The 22,011-nt window shown below is 33.1% G+C and overlaps 2 protein-coding genes across 5 annotated transcripts; one reads left to right on the top strand and one right to left on the bottom strand.

Moving 5' to 3' along the window:
• Positions 1-3,911: 3,911 nt before the first annotated feature.
• Positions 3,912-11,984, bottom strand: LOC125203380 (nuclear transport factor 2-like). Of its 3 annotated transcripts, XM_048101713.2 has the most exons (9): positions 11,828-11,926; positions 11,124-11,236; positions 8,892-9,079; positions 6,493-6,793; positions 5,898-6,407; positions 5,575-5,696; positions 5,429-5,497; positions 4,589-4,652; positions 3,912-4,452 (listed from the first exon to the last, which is right to left on the bottom strand). In XM_048101713.2, the coding sequence occupies exons 2-9, from the start codon at positions 11,125-11,127 to the stop codon at positions 4,229-4,231; spliced, it is 1,482 nt and encodes a 493-aa protein (XP_047957670.1). In that variant the 5' UTR covers positions 11,128-11,236; positions 11,828-11,926; the 3' UTR covers positions 3,912-4,228. The 3 variants fall into 3 exon arrangements, with proteins under 3 accessions (XP_047957670.1, XP_047957671.1, XP_088918102.1); XM_048101714.2 differs by lacking the exon at positions 11,124-11,236 and having other exon boundaries at positions 11,828-11,984; XM_089061976.1 differs by lacking the exon at positions 11,124-11,236 and having other exon boundaries at positions 8,892-9,089; positions 11,828-11,927.
• A 2,566-nt stretch (positions 11,985-14,550) lies between these two features.
• Positions 14,551-16,979, top strand: LOC125203630 (furry). Of its 2 annotated transcripts, none has more exons than XM_048102021.2 (2): positions 14,551-14,978; positions 16,613-16,979. In XM_048102021.2, the coding sequence occupies exon 1, from the start codon at positions 14,591-14,593 to the stop codon at positions 14,969-14,971; it is 381 nt and encodes a 126-aa protein (XP_047957978.1). In that variant the 5' UTR covers positions 14,551-14,590; the 3' UTR covers positions 14,972-14,978; positions 16,613-16,979. The 2 variants fall into 2 exon arrangements, with proteins under 2 accessions (XP_047957978.1, XP_047957977.1); XM_048102020.2 differs by having other exon boundaries at positions 14,552-14,978; positions 16,674-16,979.
• The last annotated feature ends 5,032 nt before the right edge of the window (positions 16,980-22,011 follow it).

Here is a 22,011-nt window from a genome sequence, read left to right as displayed (position 1 = left end):
CGCGACAGCAAGATTACTACGTCATGCGACTTTCACGTGCGACTTGCCCGCTATAAAATTGAATCTTATCATTATTTTTCCATTATTCGCATACCAATAGTTCTATTGTTTCACACAAAATTTTACTATCTACTGTAATAAGTAGTAAAAAAAGAAAAAGAATGGTGTTTTAAATTTTAAATTATTAAATAAAAAGAGAATAAAATAAATTGAATGGTGCTAAATATAATGTAACTTTGGATAGTGCAATATTTCAATTTTCACATGAAAATGTCACTTTTAATGAAAAGAGAAGTTTAGTTTATATAATATTATTACTTCAATTAATATTGGTCAAGACTCGAGTGTCGTCGTAAGATTACTGAAGAGTTATTATCGGTCATTTATTTATAATAAAAAGAAATAATTAAACATTTTGATTTGCACCACGATTAAAACTTTCCTATAATTTAAAATTAATTTAATTATAGAATAATTAATCATTATATACTTTTACTTCCTCCTTCTCTTCTTAATTGATCCATAGAGTATATATCACTTCGCGATATCTAAGATAAATAAGTAGCACGAGTCTTTTTTTTTGGTATTCTCTCTTAATTTTTCTTTTTTATTTTATTACTATGTTTTTTTATTTTAATCATCTTTATATAATTAATAAATCTCATCTTTATATACTTTTACTTCCTCCTTCTCTTCTTAATTGATTCATAGAGTATATGTCACTTCGCGATATCTAAGATAAATAAGTAGCACGAGTCTTTCTTTTTTGGTATTCTCTCTTAATTTTTCTTTTTTATTTTATTACTATGTTTTTTTATTTTAATCATCTTTATATAATTAATAAATCTCATTTTCTTACATATGTTTCATTTAATAAAGGAAGTGGAGTAGCTTATTTACTGTCCCTATAATTTGTTTATGTAATTTCTTTTATAGACTACTAGTATCTCTTTTTAGACAACAAAAGATCTCTTAGCCATTATTGGACATTGCGATCTGAATATACAAATTAAAAGCCCAATAAATAGGCTATAGTATACAGTTATAATGTGAAGTCAATAGTATTCATAAATTATAAACATTTTTTTTATATAGGGTGAGCTCCACCGATAGTCTCTGATATTGTCTAAAAATGCACCATTAATTCCAAAAAAAATTTTATAGTTTGTTTGGTCCCTAAAAATTACATTTTTGGTACCTATCGGTCTTTTATACCCCTATGCATTAAAAAAATCTCCAAAATTCCATGGTGGGCATTTTCAGTATCTGGAAATTACAGATTTGGTACCTCTTCAATCATGCAATTATTTTGAACATACATAAAAGCACCTTTTACAACAAAAATATTTTCTTTTAAATTAATTCACTTAAATTTTTTGAGTGAACTACAAAAATGGTCCCTGGACTATGGGTTTATCTCGCCCATAGTCCCTGGACTTTAAAAATATCGCCAGTAGTCCCTGGACTAAGGGTTTATCTCGAAATTGGTCCTTTTGGCTTTTTTTGGTACGAAAATACCCTTTGATATTATTTTGGGGGGTTTGGGCAATTTGGTCTTTTTACACTTTTAACATTTTAAATCTGATATTATTTTAGTTATGTACTAACTTTGATATTATTTCAAAATTATCATTCTTCTTCCATTTTGTTATTCTTCATTGAATTTGTTTTTTGTTATTTCAATATTAGATTTAATTTTACAAAATTTTAAATTTTAATTTTTAAATATCAATAAATTTTTTAATTATAAAAATTATTAAATAGCAAAAATTAATAGTTATAATCAATATTTGATAGTGTATAGTACTATGTAATCAATAAGGTATGACAACACCTTAGTTTTAATCAATATTTAATACATAAATAGATTATATAACACAATTTATTCTGAAATAAATATGCATCTAATGTAAAAGTAATATAATTTTCGTTTATTAATTTGAAAACAATCAAAATTTACTAGAAAATTTCAACAAAAATACTCCTATATAAAATTTTAAGTAGGATCAAATTTTTAGTCAACTTCATAATATTTAATCACAAGCAATTATAACAACCGAACGAAGACTAAATAGAATAACTCTTATTTTTCCATCATGATTAATATATTATTTTTCTGTACCTCTTCAATTCAATTGAATATTTAAATAACAAAAATTAATAGTTTTAATCAATATTTATAGTGTCCATGAATTAATAGTTTTCATTAAAAAAATTTATTGATATTTAAAAATCTAAATATTAAATTTAATTTTATAAAATTAAGTCTAATATTGAAATAAATAAAAAAAACAAATTCAGTGAAGGATAACAAAATGGAAGAAGAATGATAATTTTGAAATAATATCAAAGTTAGTACATAACTAAAATAATATCAGATTTAAAATGTTAAAAGTGTAAAAAGACCAAATTGCCCAAACCCTCCAAAATAATATCAAAGGGTATTTTCGTACCAAAAAAATCCAAAAGGACCAATTTCGAGATAAACCCTTAGTCCAGGGACTACTGGCGATATTTTTAAAGTCCAGGGACTATGGGCGAGATAAACCCATAGTCCAGGGACCATTTTTGTAGTTCACTCAAATTTTTTAAATAATTACTTGAATAACATATAGATTAAGCTTTATAATGAAAAAATTACTATAGTTCACTTTAATATTTTTAGTACAAAAATTTACTTGCAAGAGCTCGCTTTAATTTACGCTAGATATAATTCACTTAAATTTTAATTATTATATTCAAAAAATATTTTTCACTATACTATATTTTAATAAACGTAATTAAAATATTTATTTTTTACTTAAGTATAGTAACATTTAAATATTTAAGTAACATTTTTTAAATAAAAAATTACTATTCACTATAGTATTTTTTTCTTCTCAAATTTAAAAAATTGAAGTAAACTTTTTAAGTAAAAATAAATCCCACAAAGAATTTTCTATAATTCGCTTTAATATTTATATTAAAAAATGTTACAATTAAATTATAAATTTTTTTTGCAAACATACAGATTAAGCTGTATAATAAATAATATTTAATTTAAAAAATAAATAAAGCATACTTAAAACATTTAGTTTCTTATTTAAAATTTTTGAAATCATAAAGCATCAAATATCTTTTAAATGAAAGTATAATTATGTTTACAAAAGAAAATGGTGATGGAAGAAAAAATGAAAAAAAATAAAAAGAGAATAGAAAGGTCCAAAATGCTCTAAAACTTTAAATATTCACACTAGTGGTGCCTAGTGTTACTTTAGTTTTATCGTACCAAAAATGATATAAAAAAAATTTAGGGATCATTGGTGTATTTTTCGACAAGATCAGCGACTATTAGTATAGTTCACTATTCTATATATTCTTGAAAGAATGCAACATTCAAAACTTAGGATATCCACATCATCTAGAACGTGGAATTGAAATTTTCTAACTATCCTTTAGAAAAAAATTGTCAAAGGTGTAGAATTCACCAATTTAATGCAAAATTATTAAATTAAAAAAAAGAGAAATAATAATTAAAATATTTTTAATAAAAAATAAAATTCATCTTATTAAAAAGAAAGAATTTATAATAAATAAAATTTTTTAATGTTAATGCATGGTAAAAAGCGGAATAACATGACTATTTTCCTTGAGAAGATAAAAAAATGAAAAAAACATGATTATTTTCGTGAACTATATTAACGTGAAACGTATATATTGATATACTACACGTCTAAAGGAGAACGACCCACATGAAATAAGAGAGAAAGATAGTGGTTAATGTTCGTGACCTTCACCAATGGTCACGAGTTCGAGTCCATCGTGGCGCGACCTTTAAAAATTTATATTTACTTGCCGATAAGAATAAATACTCCATAAACTACTATATAAAAAAAGAGACTGGTAAAAAATCAGCAACATTCACATAACACTGACAATAAAACCAATTTTCATTTTTCCCCAAAGATAAAGATATCATAGTCATTTCATACTACATTCCTCTAGGCTGCAAGAATCCCCTCTACTATAGACAAAATTCTGTTGCAAAAGAGGGAAAAAAAAAGATAAAAGGTACTAAGATTTAAAACTGATACTACTACACTTAATACCCATTCCGATAATCTAAGGCAAACCCCTCTAATCTTAACTTTTGAGCAAGGAGAAAAATTTGATATTGCTGCCAGGATTAAAACACATTGATGTTCAGGTATCACACCTCTGTCAAAATTGCCTCCAACATCCACGGATCTTATGCTGAAGCAGTATTCTGTGTTGGGCTGGAACGACGACCGCCCCTCCCTCCTCTTCCTTGCTGATAGAGATCTCCACTGCGCCCACTACTAAAGTTTCCACGGCCTCTTAAGCTATCGCTTCTGACATAGGTCCGTCCGCCATTGTAATTTCCACGACTCCTGAACCCATCGTTACGATATCCTCCACGTGAAGGAGTAAATCGACCCCTCCCACCACCAACTGTGCAGAACCAACGGCAATGTCAGAAGAATGATTCTCTCAAAGAAAATAGTTTGTGGAAATAATTGACTCTATCTAAAATTGAAGTCTGCATATTTCAAGGAATAGAGATGGTGAAAGTTAGGCTCTTACTAACCTCGGGTGGTTGTCCTCTTTATTTCCACAACAGCTTGGCGATCACCAATAGTTATCGGAGAAGCCTGAAGAACAGAGGTAATTATACTATAATGTAAAATAGGAACATAGTTCAAAACATAATTTATGACAATCTATAAGAAAATATATCAACAAATTTTCAACATTTTTTGTTCAGCTCAAGGTCTACATGGAGTTCATTATGTTGACATTGGAGGCAAGCATCAGTAACATCTCACAAATGCAGCCACTCACAGAAAAGTAGCATACAGCATAAGAAAATTAATGTTTCAACTTGCTTCGTATCTCTTACATCAAAATAAAAATGCCATCACTCGTCTATTTACCAGAATGCGACTTCATCATACCAACCTATTACCTATTGCACTGTAAGGGTGCCCATACAAGTGGGTGGCTCCAGCACATGAATAAATGTATAAACAAGGTACCATGGGAATTATATAAGGGGGCTATGCCATTCATTTCAGTATTAGAAGCATATTGCTGAGTCCAAATTTCCTAACAGAGTGGGTTTATGTTTTCTAGAGTCAATAGAGATTGTATCCAACTCAAAGATCCCATCAAGTGACTGCATATCCTTTTAAATAGTTTAATCCATGATAATGAGATACTAAGAATTACAAGATGACCATGATGATGAGAGAACTTCCTGAAAGGAACAGCAAAGTCAAAGTGGCATTTCACTCCCAAGTTACTTTAAACAATACCAGATTGGTCGCTCCCTCACAAGTGTTGGCTATGTCATATGGTGATCGCTAAACGTAGAAGAAGAAAAGAAAAAGGAAAGAGAAGAAGAGGACATAATTTGAAGATCGTGTACCTTAATTGCACTTTGCATGGAGCTAAACTCTTGAAATTCAACAAAGCCGAAACAGAAACCTTGTTGTTGCTAGAGGAGAGATGTAGAGTCGATATCAATATAATATTCGCGTTGAAGAATGCAGAACAACTAGCAGTAATACTAACCTTGTTACTCCTGACTTGGACCCCATGTGGTTTAATAGCTCCGAATTTCTGAAATTCAGATTCAAGCTGAGAAGCTGTAACACTCAGAGGCAAATTGCGGATATATACGGAGTGGCCCTCAACTGTAAGAAATAACAAACAAAAAACAAATAAGCTGGTGCAGAGATAAGGAGGGGCCATGAACAGAAATATTTGTAGACGTCCCTAACCTATCATACATCTTAGAGAAGGTTTTGCTTTTTTCTTATGCTAATAATTTAAGTCAAGTTTCTTAGTGCTCAGTCATTCATCTAATATGAAAAATACCAGATAAAAAAGAATACCTTCGTCCTGAGTATCTCGACTTTCCGATGCATTAGTGGGTGCAATAGGACTTGGAGATTCAGGAGCAGGATGCTCTGCTGTGTTGACTGGCTGCTTTTCTATTTTTGGTAAAACTACTTTTGATGTGTTAGTAGGAACATAAACTTTGATAGGACCCTTTTTTGTCTGCGAACTAACAATAGAAGCATATGATTTCTTTGGAGCGTCCTCCTGGGGTGAGCAAGGAAGTGATTCTGCAGCCTCCAGTACATGATTCTCATTCACACGAGGGTCTGCCATTTTATCAGTATCATTAACGGCATTCCCATCATATCCCCCATTAACCACTTCATCATCAACTACAACCTCATTAATCACTTCACCATCAACTACCCCCTCATTAATCACTTCACCATCAACTACCCCTTCATTACTCACTTCACCATCAACTACCCCCTCATTAATCTCAACTTGAGGCATTACGGAAGATGCATGGTTTGTACGGGGGGGTTCAACAACTTCAGCAGGTTCTAAGGAACAAATGAACACGATGATAAGGCAAAGGCAAATCTATTGATAATCATGAAAAACAAAAGAAGCAATTATAAAGCCAACCTGCATTTGGCCCCAAAGAATTTGACGGTGTCTCTTGAACTCCAATGTCCTCCACCACCGGAACCATGTCTGATCCACTTTCATCTACATACCTAAAAATATCATTTAAAACATAGTATCCTTTGTCTTGAGGAGCAAGAAAAAAGGTTTGCGTGAATTTCCTTCTTAGGCCGTCCTTTCCGGTCAAGCAGCCAGTCACTAGGACAATTACTCCATCCTTATAAGAATCCTGTGAATTAGCAGTCTTTATCTCTGCCTTGTAGTTCTTGTAGTTCAAGGAGCATATTTTATCATTGATGCTCTGGTATAACAAGAAAACAGAAGATTGTTTATATAATTTGCATAAAATTGTGAAATAAACTTAAGTAGGTTGACTTCTTCACGTGAAATAAACCTGATAGTAGTTCAAATGGGCACTAATTAACTTTAAAACAAAACTGTATATATATGTATATTAGCTAAAAGTTCCAGTTCTCTATGTTTCAAAAATTATATTTGGTACTGAAAAGCAAAACCATAGCCAATTTTGATGCCAGTCAAAATAAACTGATGGGGCTTCCGTTCCGTGTAGATCTAATATAATTATATATCATGATAATCATCAATATATGTTCAAGAAATTTAACCCCAAAAATCAAAAAATCACACATACAGACAGTGCGCCCTGATGACCGTGGCCCATGGCGTATGGCAACCACAATGATAAATTTCTCCCAAAGGAAAGAAAAAATAGTTGTATGAAAATAAAACATGAAAACTTGTTCTCCACATTACACTATTATAGAAAACTAATGATTAAATCCAAAAGGAAAGAAGAAAGGCTAATCGAAAGAACACTGTTGCCCGCCTGAACTCGAAGGGGTTCCTTGACGTTTGGAAAAATGGGTTTGTCATGATTATTATTATAGGGTGAGAGAGAGGGAGGCCATTTAAATTGATGCCAAGATTCTAATCTAGCATTTTAATATTCCAGGAACAGAAAAGGCATCATAACTGAAGACAACAAGCATGGAAAAAAAATATTTGGAATTCGCGTTCTAGTAATAGATTGTTTGATTTCATTGGTTTTTTTTAGTTAATACTATTGATGATAAGTAATTGATATAAAATATGTTGCAATAACATTAGTTAATGTCGATCAACATCATAAATTAGCTATACATTCACATAACTGGTCAAAGTATGGCTAAAGTAACAGTTTATAGAATACTTGGTGTCAACAAAAATTTGATTAATTATAGCTATTAGCATATAATACCCACACCCACATATAACTTTGGAGAAATTTACATTTCTAGTATACCTTGGGGAGATCTTAGCTACAAGTATATTGGGTTGTTTTTTCAAAAAATTAAAGCACAAACTTAGTAGCAGCTGCTTACCAGTTTACCTAAAACTTTTACTTTTTGTTCTTTAATTATTATAAAGAGCGACACAGATGAATATGCATGTTGAATTTGATCAGCCATCGGACGACCTAATCGGCATCGAATTTTTTGATAGGTGTATATGTAACCATAGTCATGGCTAGAGTGACTAGTGACTACTAGTGAAATGATTGAGGGAGGACCATAGAGGTCAGGGTTAGGTTTTGCAATTAGAATTTGAAATTCTAGCACTGAATGACGAAACTGATTTAGGGGAAAGATGGGATGGATCATGGAGGACAGGGAGTCAGTTATGGTTGCAACTCCTGCAGCCAATGGCAGGATACAGCTATATACAAGTAGCAGAAGCAGGAGTCAGTCTTGGAATGAGGGCTTGATGTACCAATAACATTTAAAAAGCTCATGCATGAATCCAAATTGATCCAGGGTTCGTGTTTTTTTCAAGTAACCCTATATACATCATCACAATACAACATGGACAAAAGACACTACTAATAAAGAAAGACTCAGCCGAGTCTTTTCAATTCATCACATATAAAAATGCACAAGTTAACCCTACTAAGATGTTTGTATGTAGACATATTTGTTTTCTTGATGTTGAGATTACTCCATCTCGGTTCTGGTCTAGCTCTTATTTGGCAACTCTTACCTATCCCCATACTCCCAACTATATGTCACCTAATCTAGATTTGAAGCAAAAGCATGCTTTGATGATCCCGTGCCTCACCTCCCACTCAAAAGGAAGACAAAAAACATGGCCTAGTTAGTAAATATAATTCCATAATAACGCTCAATGTAAAATTATATTTGGATATGGCATGTACAGAGATGAGTTGCAACATATTTATTGCATGACAAGTGTCACACTCCTAGCACACCGAGAAAAGTGTCCCATATAAATTTCAGAAAATGTAAAATAAAAGAGGAAATGTATTCATATTAGAATACTATTAACAATGAAAATAATTACTTTAAGGATAAATAAGTATTCTGTAAAATTGTCATACTCACTTTCATCGTTGTCACAGTGGTCATATGGCCATCAGGCTCTGGTCTACTCAGTAAACTTGTATCATGGTAAAATCTGAAGACCAATTCAGGAGAGTGGTGGAGAATATGGTAATACTGATCCACAAAAGCATTTCCAATCACTTCAGCACTTGGAGTTGGGGGAGGACTCACACTTTGTGCAGCCATTCCTGCCAGAAGCTGGAGTCAATCTTAAAATGTATTTGGAGTTTTGGACTCGTTCACACACAAAGTGGGAAAAGAGAAGAATAAGAAAAGGAAGCCTGAGACAACTCCTATCTGGTTTTTAATTAATATGAAATCAACATTTTATGAGTTAGCTAATCAGATATTAGAGCCTACAAATGCTGAAATAGATTCCTTTGCCATTAGTTGACTTACTATAGGCTGTTACGTTTTGTTACACGTAATGTGTGCAAGAAATATTTCCTGGTTTTATTGAGAATTTCTAAAACAAAGAATGATGGTCCAATATAACCATACAGTTTTTGAAATCAAGAAGCCCATCGAAGAAAATATTAACAACCACAAAAAGATCTAACTACCCACCACGACAAATATAAACCCAAATCCCAATGATAAAATGAGCATAAGTCGTCAATAATTACTGGCTGCGGTATCATATAAACACAAACGTCCTAATCATCTAGCAAAACAAATAAATCATAAGAACACGGAAAATTGAGATAAACGTTCTAATATTTAATAACAATGAACAGTAGACACTTTTGAAAATTTTCTACAAACACAGAATGATTAATCTTCAGAATTTAGCAAAATGTTCCATTGTATGCATCAATATTTGCATAAAACTCCAAATCCAACAATGGAAACAAAACCCTCAGTTTTTCCTTATTCCATCAGAGAATCTAACCATTAAAGTAATCTGATAAACAAAATAGCAGAATTATAATCTCTTGGTTCCAAAAAAAGCACATATTTCCAATAATTTGAAAGACAGAAGTAAATGATTCACATGTATCCCCTTTTATTCTGAAAAAGAAGACGAATACAGCAAATAAATAGCAATCTCGAAAAAAGTAGTTCGAATAAATAAAATCACTACCGGGTTATTGAAAAAAAATTGGAAATTTTTGGGAGGGCCGGAAGGGAGGATCCGATTGGATGTGGGTGGGCGACTGAATGCGTGTGTTAGAGAGAGAGAGATGGATGGATGGATGGGTGTTTGTGTTTGCGTGTGCCAGATGAGAAAAAGTGAGCAACTGTGTGTATATATAGACAGAGGCCAGAGGGAGAGATTTTTTATGAAAGCGAGGGGAAACCCAGTAGCCTTGAACAGCTAGGCAATGACTTAATGCTTATCTGTTAAAATTCAAATAACATGACCGTTGTCCATTTAAAAGTAAAAATAATCCATAGAAAGCACGATCCCTTTTTTATGCTCAATTTATGAGATGATTTAACCATTATTAGTGAAATTATTTTAATGATATTGGGAATTCACCCCAATCTAGTAGTACATCTACCATTGTCGTCGATACGAATGAAACATAAGATTCAATCAAAAATTAAATTCCTTAGCAGTGAACCATATTCAATCTAAATGAAGCTAAAGTTCACAAGCTGATACATATCACCACAATTTCAAGGGAGTTTTTAGCATTCATTCACTGTGTATATAGTACTCCCTCCGTCCAGCCATAGTTGAGGCATTTCTTTTGGGAGCGAAGATTAATGAATAGGTGTTTAGTGAGTTGAGTGGAAAGAAAATAAAGTAGGAGATAATAAAGTAGATGAGTGAATAGATAATAAAGTAGATAAGCGAAGAGATAATGAAGTACATAAGAGAAGAGATATGAACAAAGAATCAAATAGATCATTGAAGAGAGCACAAAGAAGAAGAGACAACAAAGTAAGAGAGATTGAGTGTGTAGAATTTTGCGATAAAGGGAGATGCCTCAATTATGTGGGGAGACCAAAAAATGAATATGAATCGGCTACAATGGATTGAGGGAGTACAAGATTTACCAATATATCACTCCTAGTACAAGCATATGACAATTCTATAGGGCCGTCTTCTCAGCTATAAATAATCCTTTAGGCAAACGTAGTAGGCAACCACTCTGACTCTATCTGGAATAAGACTCGCAATAGACCAATGATTCTAACATAACCCGAGAATGAAAGAGGAAGTGAATGAAACATTATCACAGGGGTGAAATATGTCCAACACGTTTGGTTTTTAGTACTAACCCATTGAGCTTCAAGGAGCAAGCAGTTCACTTCAGAAAAGTAGTATTGGGCCCGTTTTGTGTAAACTCACACCTTGAATAATCCTCGACAAAGTATTTGTAATTTCTTGAGCACTGATGCACAGTGATGTACACAAAAAGGTTTCAATAAACCTAAAACCCATTAAAACAAAGAGGTAGAAGCAAAAAAGCCTCAACACTCTCAAAACAACATTAAAAACCAAAATGCCAAGAGTTGAGATTATGCTACACCAATGATGAGCGGCACAAAACCAATTCAACCAGATACCACAACCATAAATCAGTAAACATTAGTCTATAACAACCACAAACAATTAAAAGGATCAACTTATCCCAAAAAAACCCTATAAACCCACACAATGCCTAAAATGCAGTCTATTAGGCAGCAATGTTGACATAAACCCCCAAAACCCCAACAATGCAACCTAGCCTATTATCAGTTCTTCACTAATTCTACCATCAGATCTGGCCGTGACGGGATTCGATACAACCTCGGAATCAAAAGCCGCCGCAAAATGCGGGAATCGTCAACAATCTATTCACACAATCACACATTTGGCATCATTTAAAGCCGGAGAGAAAATAGCGTCGAGTACATCACTGATCACGCTTAACTAGGAAAAGCAGTAAAACACGTAGATAGCGGTGTCGACATGATCAAATTAATTGAATGCGATTGAGTACCTGATCAATTGGATGTGGAGAGAGAAAGAGAGAGATCTACGGAGCGATCGTGAGCAAAGAGTAACAGAAGAATCCAGCAGAGTTGTAAAATTACTCGCTATAATTTGTGCTCAATTAAACGTTTATATACATATTTTCTCGTAGTGACGAAAAATATAATTGTTTAATCCACAAAGATTAAGTTAGATGGACTAGGAAAAAATAATCAATTATTTCAATTAGCTGGATATTTATTTAGATTACGAAATAAAAAGTGATCTCTTATAGTGCCAAGATTGGTTAAACTCGATTATTTAATAATTTTATTCAATGTCATAATAGTACTATATTTTTAGTCGAGATGGTCTCTTTGGACGCATTATCACCCTATGCAGGCTATAAGACTTTAGTATGTATTTAGTACTTAATCAGTACTTAGTATATTCATCGTTTATGATGTCTAAAGAGAGCATGCGATGAAGGTAAACAATCAAAGATGTTGGGATTAGAAAAAAATCCTAAAGTTTCATCACACAATGGATCTAAGAGTTTGACTGTGGAAAAATGATAAACTAAGAGAAAAGTATAGATATCATTCATTGCCTAGTTAGTTGCATAAGATTATTGTAGTATTTTAAAAAAGGAGTAACTGTTTTTAAAGTCATAAACTTTCCATGAATTCCGATTTTTCCCACGAACTTTAAAAAGTTCCCATAACTTCTTCGTCCGAGCTCCGATTGAGGCGTAGAGGGTGGTACCCACGCGAAGCTATTTCAAAGAAGAAGATAACGATAGTAAGATAAAAGAATTTTGACATTGTCTTAATAGGCAACGAACAGTTTGAATCAGACCGGAAAACCTGACATGGGAAAATGGCAATCGACAATAAAGTTCGTGACATTACACGAAGTTTTTAAAGTTCGTAGGAAAACGGAATTCATGGAAAGTTTGTGACTTTAAAAGCAGTTAGCCAGTTACCCCTTTAAAAAAAATACGAATGATCATTCAATACCACTGACGCTTATGCTAAACTAACTACCTCTAATAAATTATATTTAAACCATTTTTCTATCACCTTTTTTGAACGTGGGAGTTGATGGGCTCCTTCCATTTATCATATTTTCTCACTTAAAATAAACCTTGACCACAAGGTTTGGAACCCAAATGTTACATATCATTGAAATATTCCTTAAAAAATCCGTGAGACACATTCAGTGCGATGCTTAGGTTCATCCATCACACGAGGAGTTGGTTCTACAATGAAAGAGCATTGTTGTTTTCTTGATGAGTTTTTGATCATATCATCATTGAACTAAAATGAATTGTCTCAGTTTCCTGGGTTGCAATTGATCAAGGCTCTTCATTGAACAAGAAAGAGTTCAATTTCATATTAGTCTCTTGAGCTGCAATTGATTGATAGTTTTCCCTGCATCCGCATCACTCGGTTCGTTGTGGTTGTAATCATCGACAATTGTGTGCAATAAAATTGTGAAAGTGATTCTTGGGTTGTTGTGTGTCGCTGAAGTGGGTGTAAGTTACCATAACGGGTGGCATAGCTTGACTTGATGATACTATTGACAAAGTTTAACAACTATGTTGTCAGGATAGGTACAACTTTCAAGTTATGAATGTCAGGATGAGAACGACTCTTGAGAATTTAGCTGGATATTGGAGCTAAGAACTCAATCGCTATGACAAAAAGATTAGGGAGAATTTTTTTTTTTAATTCAATCACTGCTTAATTATGGAAGATGATTACAGTTCTATAATCAATACATTACTATAACAACTAAACTATTACTGCTACAAAATAAAATAATTATAATAATATAATATTACTCAGAATTTCAATAGGTCAGAGTAAACTATGTTTTCTTTAAAAATATAATTGTAATAAATTATTTTTAAGAATTATAATTGATCAAAAAATGAAATTATAGTTTCTTATTAAAAATAGAATCATCCTTTTTTGTAAATTTTCTTTAGATGAAATATTTCATACTACAATTAGATGATTAGAAATCAAACACTTCCTCCGTTTCTGAAAATAGGAACTTTTGGAACGACACAAATTTTAATATAAAATTGGTAAAATAAGATAGATAAGTAAAAAAAGATTCTCCTTATTTGAGAGAAATAAATTTTTGAAATAAAAGTTTTTATTTAGAAAAAAATGAACAAAAGTAAATATAATTTTACTGTAATGGAAAGTGAGTTGACCCGAAAATTTGCTACACTTTGACCCGACACGGGTTTTAAGAAATGTAATGGAAAGTGAGTTGAAAAAGTTGGTAGGATGTGGGTCCTACTTTTAAAGTATTAGTTTTATAATTAAATGTGAGTAGGAATGAGTTAGTGGAATATGAGGTCCACTAGCAAAAATGGTAAAAGTGAAATGTATCAAATTTTCAGGGACGGACCGAAATGATAATATGTATCAAATTTTCAGGGACAGAGTTAGTATTATTTTAGATAAAAGAGTCCATTCTGAAGTGAATATCTGATTACGGATTTGTTTATTAGATTATAATGTGATATTGTCGAGGATTTGTTTGCTAAATTGTTTATCTAAAATTGCGATTGATTAAAAATTAGACATGGATTTAATATAGTAAAATTGATATATGTAAGATAAATGAATAATTAGATATGGATTTAAAATCAGAGTCGTTGTAAACTGGTGGCGACTCTATTTTCAAAATTACGTTTTTGAAGATTGATTTATTATTATTAGCACACAGTAATTTCTGAGCTGCAATAGAAAGAAAATCCCCAAATCGATCAATGGCGTCCGCTGCGAAATCCCTATTCCAAACCCTCCGCCGTTACATCAAGAAGCCATGGGAGTATACCGGCCCCGTCGCCCACCCTGAATACCAGCACGCCATCCCCAAGGCGACGGACTACCGGGTTTACTGCCCCGCCACCGTCCCCGGCAAGGCCATCGTGCCCAACTCTCTCCCCGAAACTGTTTACGACATCAAGTATTTCAGCCGAGATCAGCGCCGCAACCGCCCCCCGATTAAGCACACATTTTTGAAGAAGGCTGACGTGGAGCGGATGAAGAAGGGAAAGACGTTCGATCTGAGTGAGTTGCCGCAGCCGTACCTGACTGCGACGGTTATCGAGGACCAAAATGCCATCGGCGGCGGATACCAGAAGTAGAATGCTGGTATGGATTTTGTTCTTCTATTTGTATATTTACCTGGGAAGAATATTTCGTGTCTTTGCCTATTTGTTTTGGGATGAGGTATTGATTCAATAAGATTAGTTGAAAATGGATGTTCTGTCTCCTGTTTTGGATCATGATTATGATTTATCTGCTGATACTTCTTCTGATGGTATGGAGATTGGGGATTTTGGTTACGAAACTTAATTATGTTGTAATGCGTTCATCTGAGTTGGTCTTGCACGATCTGCGTCCTGTTATAGCTGATTGATTGTGAAGTTAAAAGAATTCCATGTTTCTGACGATGTAAATATGCATCCCAGTGTATGACTGGAGGTGCCAGAAAATGTCGCAGGCTAAGTAAAGTTTTGATAATTCTAAAATGATATGTGTTGCATCACTTAATTGATTGTGACACTTATGTTAACGGTTTGGTCGTATCATGTATTCAGATTTTAGATGTGGGTGATAGAGAATATCATTGGATAGCAGTGTTTCTGCATTGAAGCTTATAATGTGGCTCATGAAAATACATGTTGTTAATACTTTACGCGGCCTAAGGATTGTAGATACAAAAATTTAGATCATTACCTAGCTTCTTGTTGGAGAAGCTGTAGTTATTCATTATGATGAGCTTTTAACTACCCAAATTGTAGACCTGGATTGTGTGGTTATAACTCCCCTGATTAGGTTATTTCAGATTAATGTTCACTTTTGACTGGACATGTGTTATCATCACCTCCTCATATCTCTAATTCTGTAATCCATTATTGGAGCAATGCCCTTGCTGCCAAATTCGTTTTGAATGCACTTCCTGCATTACACTAGTTTCATTGTTTATTTGTTTTACTAAGTTACTGTGTCTATGGTATGAGTGGTGTGTAATTTAGAAGTAAAGAACTCAAAGTGGTCCTATTGTAGGGTGTCCAGTGTCCACTGTCCAGGATAATATAATACTACAAAATTGGTTTTGTAGAAGTAAGATTTGGAGGTCATATTTTTATCGCCTTTGTATATCATGTTGTACCAAACACTTGATTTCCATGCACATAATTTGTGATCTTCATTTTTCACAAGTACTTGCCAGTCTTATCCAGACAATGATTTATGACATCTTCTACCCAATTTAGAGTTGAGAATTGCAACAGGTTGGCCACCCTTTTTGTCTATGATGTAGAACCTGATCAGCGGTCAGTTGTTGTAAACTGTAATGTATCCTAATCCATTTTCTAGAGTAACTTGTATACTTAAGCACCTAACTGGAAGTTCTATCCACATGGCCAGAATAGCTTTTTAGTACAGCACCTAACTGGAAGTTCTATCCACATGGCGAGAATAGCTTTTAGTACAATTGTCAATTTAACAATTACAGCTGCAGTTCAAAATTTTGCGCACAAGTAAGTTAAAAATGAATTAGATCAAAGTATCAAACTAGATTATGGTGATGTGACAAACTTCACAATAACTGTGCAGTATTTCCTCATATTCGTGGCTTGCTTTATTGGTGGAGTTAAGCATTTTACCTGATCAATATTCAAATCTAAATTTGTACTACATATTTTCACATTGAGAAATTTATCTTGCTATTTCCATATTTGATAGCCTTCTTCATCTACCTTTCTTTTTTCACAAACTAGGAAGATCTGGGTTATCACTCTGAAGTCTGAATGTCTTGGGGTCATTTTCTTTATGTAACAGGCTCGTGAGCTGTGACTGCTATCTGCCTGCTTGAAGATCTGGTTAAATGTAAGCTTGGTTTTATGCAGCTGGTTTTCTCTCTCCAGATAATTTTCTTGAAAAGAACAAGTTGTATTCATGACATGTACTTTCTTACCTGAGTTGTCTCCTCAATAATGTATTCTCACCTCAAAGGAGTATTTTGCAGCTCCAATGTGTTTTATGTCTATGATCATTGTTAGATCTGCCTTATTGGGCTTTTGCTTTGTGCAATTTAAATTATTACAGATCTCGAAATTTATATATTTGGGCGATCATTTACTACAATCAGCACATTATAGTTCTCTGCGTTCTTCATGATTAAAAAATGTAGTCAGTTAAGTTTAAGCTTAGTGAAGAAAAGTAAGACAGCCTGCACAGTGAACTCCCAGCTGGGCATATGACTTTTGGTAGATAGCATACATTTCCTTTTTGCACCTACCTAGACGGCTAGACCCAATTAAGTTTGCTGCCTTCTTTAATAACTATCTCGTGCCTTCTATTCCCCAGACTACTGTTGTTGGTTAAGTTTTCAACTGAGTTATGTTATTTTGTTGTTATGCTGAGATAGGGCAAAGTGATAAGTTCATTTGTTCACATCATGAATGAAGAGCTCATGATGATAGTAGTGTTTAAGTTGCAATGTTGCATTGAGGACTTCATAATTTGCTGAATTGTTGTTGAAGAAGCTTGATTGCTCTTGTACCTTGATGAGATTTTTCACTAGAGGAAAATTATTCAATGATTGTTAGAGAATATATGCTCCTACATTATTGTTCTACTCAAAGTCCAGTTTCAAGTATGCTGTGCATAAGTAAAAACTTGAGTAAGGTATAGTATCTGCGCAGAAGGCAGATGCACGAAATAAAACACAGCAGTAGATATTCTCCACGTGTCATACAATGTGCGGTTGGATGCATTTAGTATGATGAATAAATTAGCTGGCTTGAGCATTATATGGATTTCTACCTTAGTGATAGCTACTTGTGAGTTGTGACATTCCTTGCTTACATCTGAATCACAGTTTTTTAATTGATGGGAGTTCATTCTTGTTATGTCTCCTCTGGTCCCTTTACATTTTCACCATTGTGGAGTGGAATTTCATTTTCATGCATCAAGATGGAATGAAAATATGAATAATGCATGAACTTAGATTGTATTTGTAGAATATGATATGATAGTTGAGAGATATGTGTATGGGAAGTAAAGTGCAAGGGAAGCACACTCAGTGTGTTGTAGTTATCCATCTACAGTTGCAACCCTGCGCATGCCTATGTATTGCCTTAGCATAAATGCAATGTGTGATGTGTCTTCTCATAAACCCACTGTTTTGCATTTTGTAACTACCAAAAACATGTGTAAATTTTTGTATCATTTCAGTTTTAATGAATATGAATTTTATAGGCTGGACAGTGGGTCCTATAATTAAATTTGGTAACCTCACCATCAAGATCACCATCCCCATCATCTCTTTATTATTAGTATTACTCTATCTTCTTGTAAAAGACAATTTGGTGTTACTATGGATGGTGTATGACACATAAATCTTTTACCCTCTCTTTTTTTTATTTCCTCTCTTTTTCAGCCTTTTCTTTCCCACTGTTCATACTTGGTATTCTTGTCGTGCACGAGTTAATATCTAAAAACAAGACAATAAAAAGGTAAGCAGTAATTTGCTAGAAAAATTCAAGTTTGAATTCATTTTGCATCTCTTTGTTTTTAATCTCCTTTTTCGGTAAATAATATAATGCGTCAATGAAAAAATAGTAGCAATACTTACAACTTTCACTTATATGCAAACATTGTACTCCCTCCGCAAGGAAGATTACTCATTCCTTAGGCTGTTTCAAATTTTATGTAATTTTATAATTTTGTTATTAAGTGGAGCGAATAAATTAAGAGATGAGCTAAACTAAAAAGGAAAATAGGTCTTCTTCGGTGAGATGCAAGGAGTAGTTTTTATTCCCCTGTGAAAAATTATTACTCCTACTTGATATCGTGAGTAATATATACTTGTTACTTACTCCCTCCGTCCCTGAGAAGTGAGAAGTATGAACATTTAGTTTGACACAGATTTTAATGTATATAGTAAAAGAGAGCGATAAATGGTAGTGTAAGCAGTGTTTGTGGAGAGTGAGTTTCACATCATTAGTAGTGTAATGATATAGTAAGATGTAAATAAAAATGTGTAGAGTAATGGTTGTTTAACTATTCCAAAATTATATACTTTTCCAGAGATAGACTAATAAAGAAAGTTCATACTTTTAATGAACGGGGTATATTTTATTAAGAAAGCTTCATTATATTATTGTTTATTGTAGCTTATCATAGATTAGAAAGATATTTTAATTATAGTACCTAGTACTACTTATTATTTTCTATAGGGAAAGTTCAAATTCAACAAAACTCTGTTTACATTTCTTAATTTAGGTAGGTGTTTATTGTCCAATCAAGTTCAGTTATTGTCCAACCTAAAGGAATAGTAAATGAGAGACGTTGTGGTATTATACCAACTTAGTCTATAATTTTTTGTTTAATTATAATTTTCTTTTTATATATTTATAAAATTATAATTAGTTGAACTCCCTGAACAAAAATTCCGGGTGCCTTACTGGTCTCAAGAGTCAAAGTGAAAAATCATTACAAGAATTTTGTGTAGTGATGACTCAAATTTAAGGCATGAATAAATAGGAGTTGGATGTTAATATCCAAATTCCAAACGATGAAAGAAATAAAAGGTTGAAGAGATAGAACAAAGTGTCTGATAGCAAAGATTCTCTATTACCAACGCGATTTAGGTGGGCTGATGAGTACAAAAGCAAGAATGTGGAAACAAGGGAAAGGAAGAAACAAAAAATAGAAATGAAATGACATGCGAGTGAATTTAGGGTTCCACAAGAGGAAGTGAATTTGACCAATCTCTAAATATGGAAGCAGTGAAGAAGAATTGTCTTATCTTTACTGTACTGCTGCTTCTGTTGATGCAGGTTTTGTTATCATATCATCTCATGCCCACTGACAAAGACATGCATTTATATACACACACCCTATGTCTATATATACATAAATGTGTTTCAAGTACCATAATTTTCGACATGATACGAAATCAGGTTTTTAACGTATAATGTCAACCCATATTATATCGTGTTGTGTTTGAGTTAGGCTTGGGTTCGTATTCATGTTGAGAATTTGGGTTCAAATTAGGCCTTATTGAGTTGATCAGTTATTATTAGGTTGACCCAATAACGATTCAATCTGCTCGATTTATCATCCCTATGTCGCATTAAGTGTTATGTAATCATGTGTGTGTATGAACCCTAGCAGAGACTAATCAGAATTGAAGGTGAGAAAAAGAAAGTAATTAAGAAGGATTAAATGCTTCTATGCAATAATGCAAAAGATTGCAGAGGGGAAAGGGAAGTGCACCTGCAAGACTGCAAAACCATGAATTATATCATTTTTATAAAGATATCTGAACACCATTAATTAATAAAGCCCACACCATAATTAACCTCAATAAAGTAGCATTAAAGTAGAAGAAGTCCCTCTTGTATTTCTCCAATATTTGTCTCTGCACAACAAAAAGGCCATAGAGAGTAAGGTCAAGAATCTAAGCCTTCCTAGGACTGGTGATACTAGAATTCCTCTTTCAGTTATTGGGAAGTCCAAAATCTAGCTAGTGTGACATTTAGCATTTTTCAACAATATGCATTAATTAATCAATAAAAAAAAGGTTAACTATATATGGTTCACATTAGGAGAAAGTACTTTAGTAAAAAAGTTAATTTTTTAAAGTGCTTTTGATCATATGTGGTGAGTGTTTTTACATAGTCCTTGACTTGAACATGATTTTTCCACATCGTGTGACTTTAGTGTTTAGACATAATGTGTGACCAAACTTTAAGCTCAAGTTTTGGAAACTATGAATTGTCACACACTCACACAAACTATATATCTTCGATCCTTAATGTGCTCTAAGAGTGGTCCCTTTTGTGTTCCTTGACAAATCATTTCTATATCTAACTTCATTTTCTAATTGATTGCAAATATCATTCAACACTATAGTGCATTCTATTTTCTGTGTAATTTTAATTTCTATTACTTTTTCCAAAATCATGTTAAAGTTGCAATGTACTCTATAGTAGCAAAGTTCTTGTGTAAACTCAATTTGAAACCAACAAATCTATATACCAACAAATTTTGTTTACAAAATTGGTTTTTCCCACTATATAGTATATATTCTCTAATAGTACATACTTAATTTAAAGAAAGGAGTTATAATTAGGGGTGGCGAAACGGGTTACCCGCGGGTATCCGTACCCGACAAGTCGGGTACCCGTACCCGATTCTAGCCAAATTGTTGTCCCGATACCCGTGTCGGGTATCCCGTACCCGACATTGCGGGTACCCGTACCCGACCCGAAATCCTAATAAAAAATTTGAAAACCATAACAACCGTCAATGTTCCCTAATTTACTTTATTAATATCGATGGTAAACATTGAATAGATTGGGAATAAAAGTTAGGGAACACTGTATAGCTAGTTCGGTGAGTTTTCAATTGTATGTTCTTTGGAATATATAAATGTTTCAAAAGAACTCTTAGATAAAGTACTTCCATTGTTCCACATTAATAGAGGCATTTCATTTTCTCACTCATTTTGGAAAAATAATAATAGAAATACTATTCTCTACATTATTATCTCTCTTACTTTATTTTTCCTCCATTCTAACTATATATTTTTAATTTTTTAAAATGAGTGCGTATAAGGCTATTATTATTTAACTATTTACTTTTTTTTTCTCCACTTTAACTATTTGAAACACGTCTATTAATATGGAACGGAGGGAGTATTAAAAGATGGAATATGACTAATACTAATAATAACGGGTATTATCGGGACTAACGGGTATACCCGCGCGGGTAGTGGGTATACCCGCTACCCGTAAAACTCTAAAATGCATTACCCGATCCCGCCACGTTTCCCGTTATCGTCGGGTAGTGGGTACCCAATACCCGGCGGGTAGCGGGTCGAGATGGGAATTACCCATTACCCGCTACCCATTTTGCCACCCCTAGTTATAATACGTATGATATATTGTACTACTATCATAAACATGTGCATTTTTAATAATTTCATGAATTGTACATATTTTTGCTTATTTATTTAAAAGTTAGTATTAAAACAAGATTCATTTGAATTTAAATCAATATTTTCTTGAAAATTTTGATGAGGTTTTATATGGTTTATTTTTGTTATCTAAATTCATTCCGTGTGTCACATATGTCATTTATTGGCTATATAAAACCATTTACTTTC

Source organism: Salvia hispanica, chromosome 6 (genome assembly GCF_029641045.1).
Source record: "Salvia hispanica isolate PSC_SH4W2 chromosome 6, Shi_PSC_v1, whole genome shotgun sequence".
Classification (NCBI taxonomy): domain Eukaryota; kingdom Viridiplantae; phylum Streptophyta; class Magnoliopsida; order Lamiales; family Lamiaceae; genus Salvia; species Salvia hispanica.
This window is presented reverse-complemented; position numbering and strand designations above follow the sequence as displayed.

What these genes read in the sequence shown, in the direction of transcription:
- LOC125203380 (XM_048101713.2), bottom strand. An exon ending in CCACTGTGACAACGATGAAA is followed by an intron (nt 6,794 to 8,891) that starts GTGAGTATGACA and finishes TTGTTATACCAG; the next exon opens with AGCATCAATGATAAAATATG. An exon ending in TCGAGATACTCAGGACGAAG is followed by an intron (nt 5,697 to 5,897) that starts GTATTCTTTTTT and finishes TATTTCTTACAG; the next exon opens with TTGAGGGCCACTCCGTATAT.
- LOC125203630 (XM_048102021.2), top strand. Translation starts at nt 14,591, where the DNA reads ATGGCGTCCGCTGCGAAATCCCTATTCCAAACCCTCCGCCGTTACATC.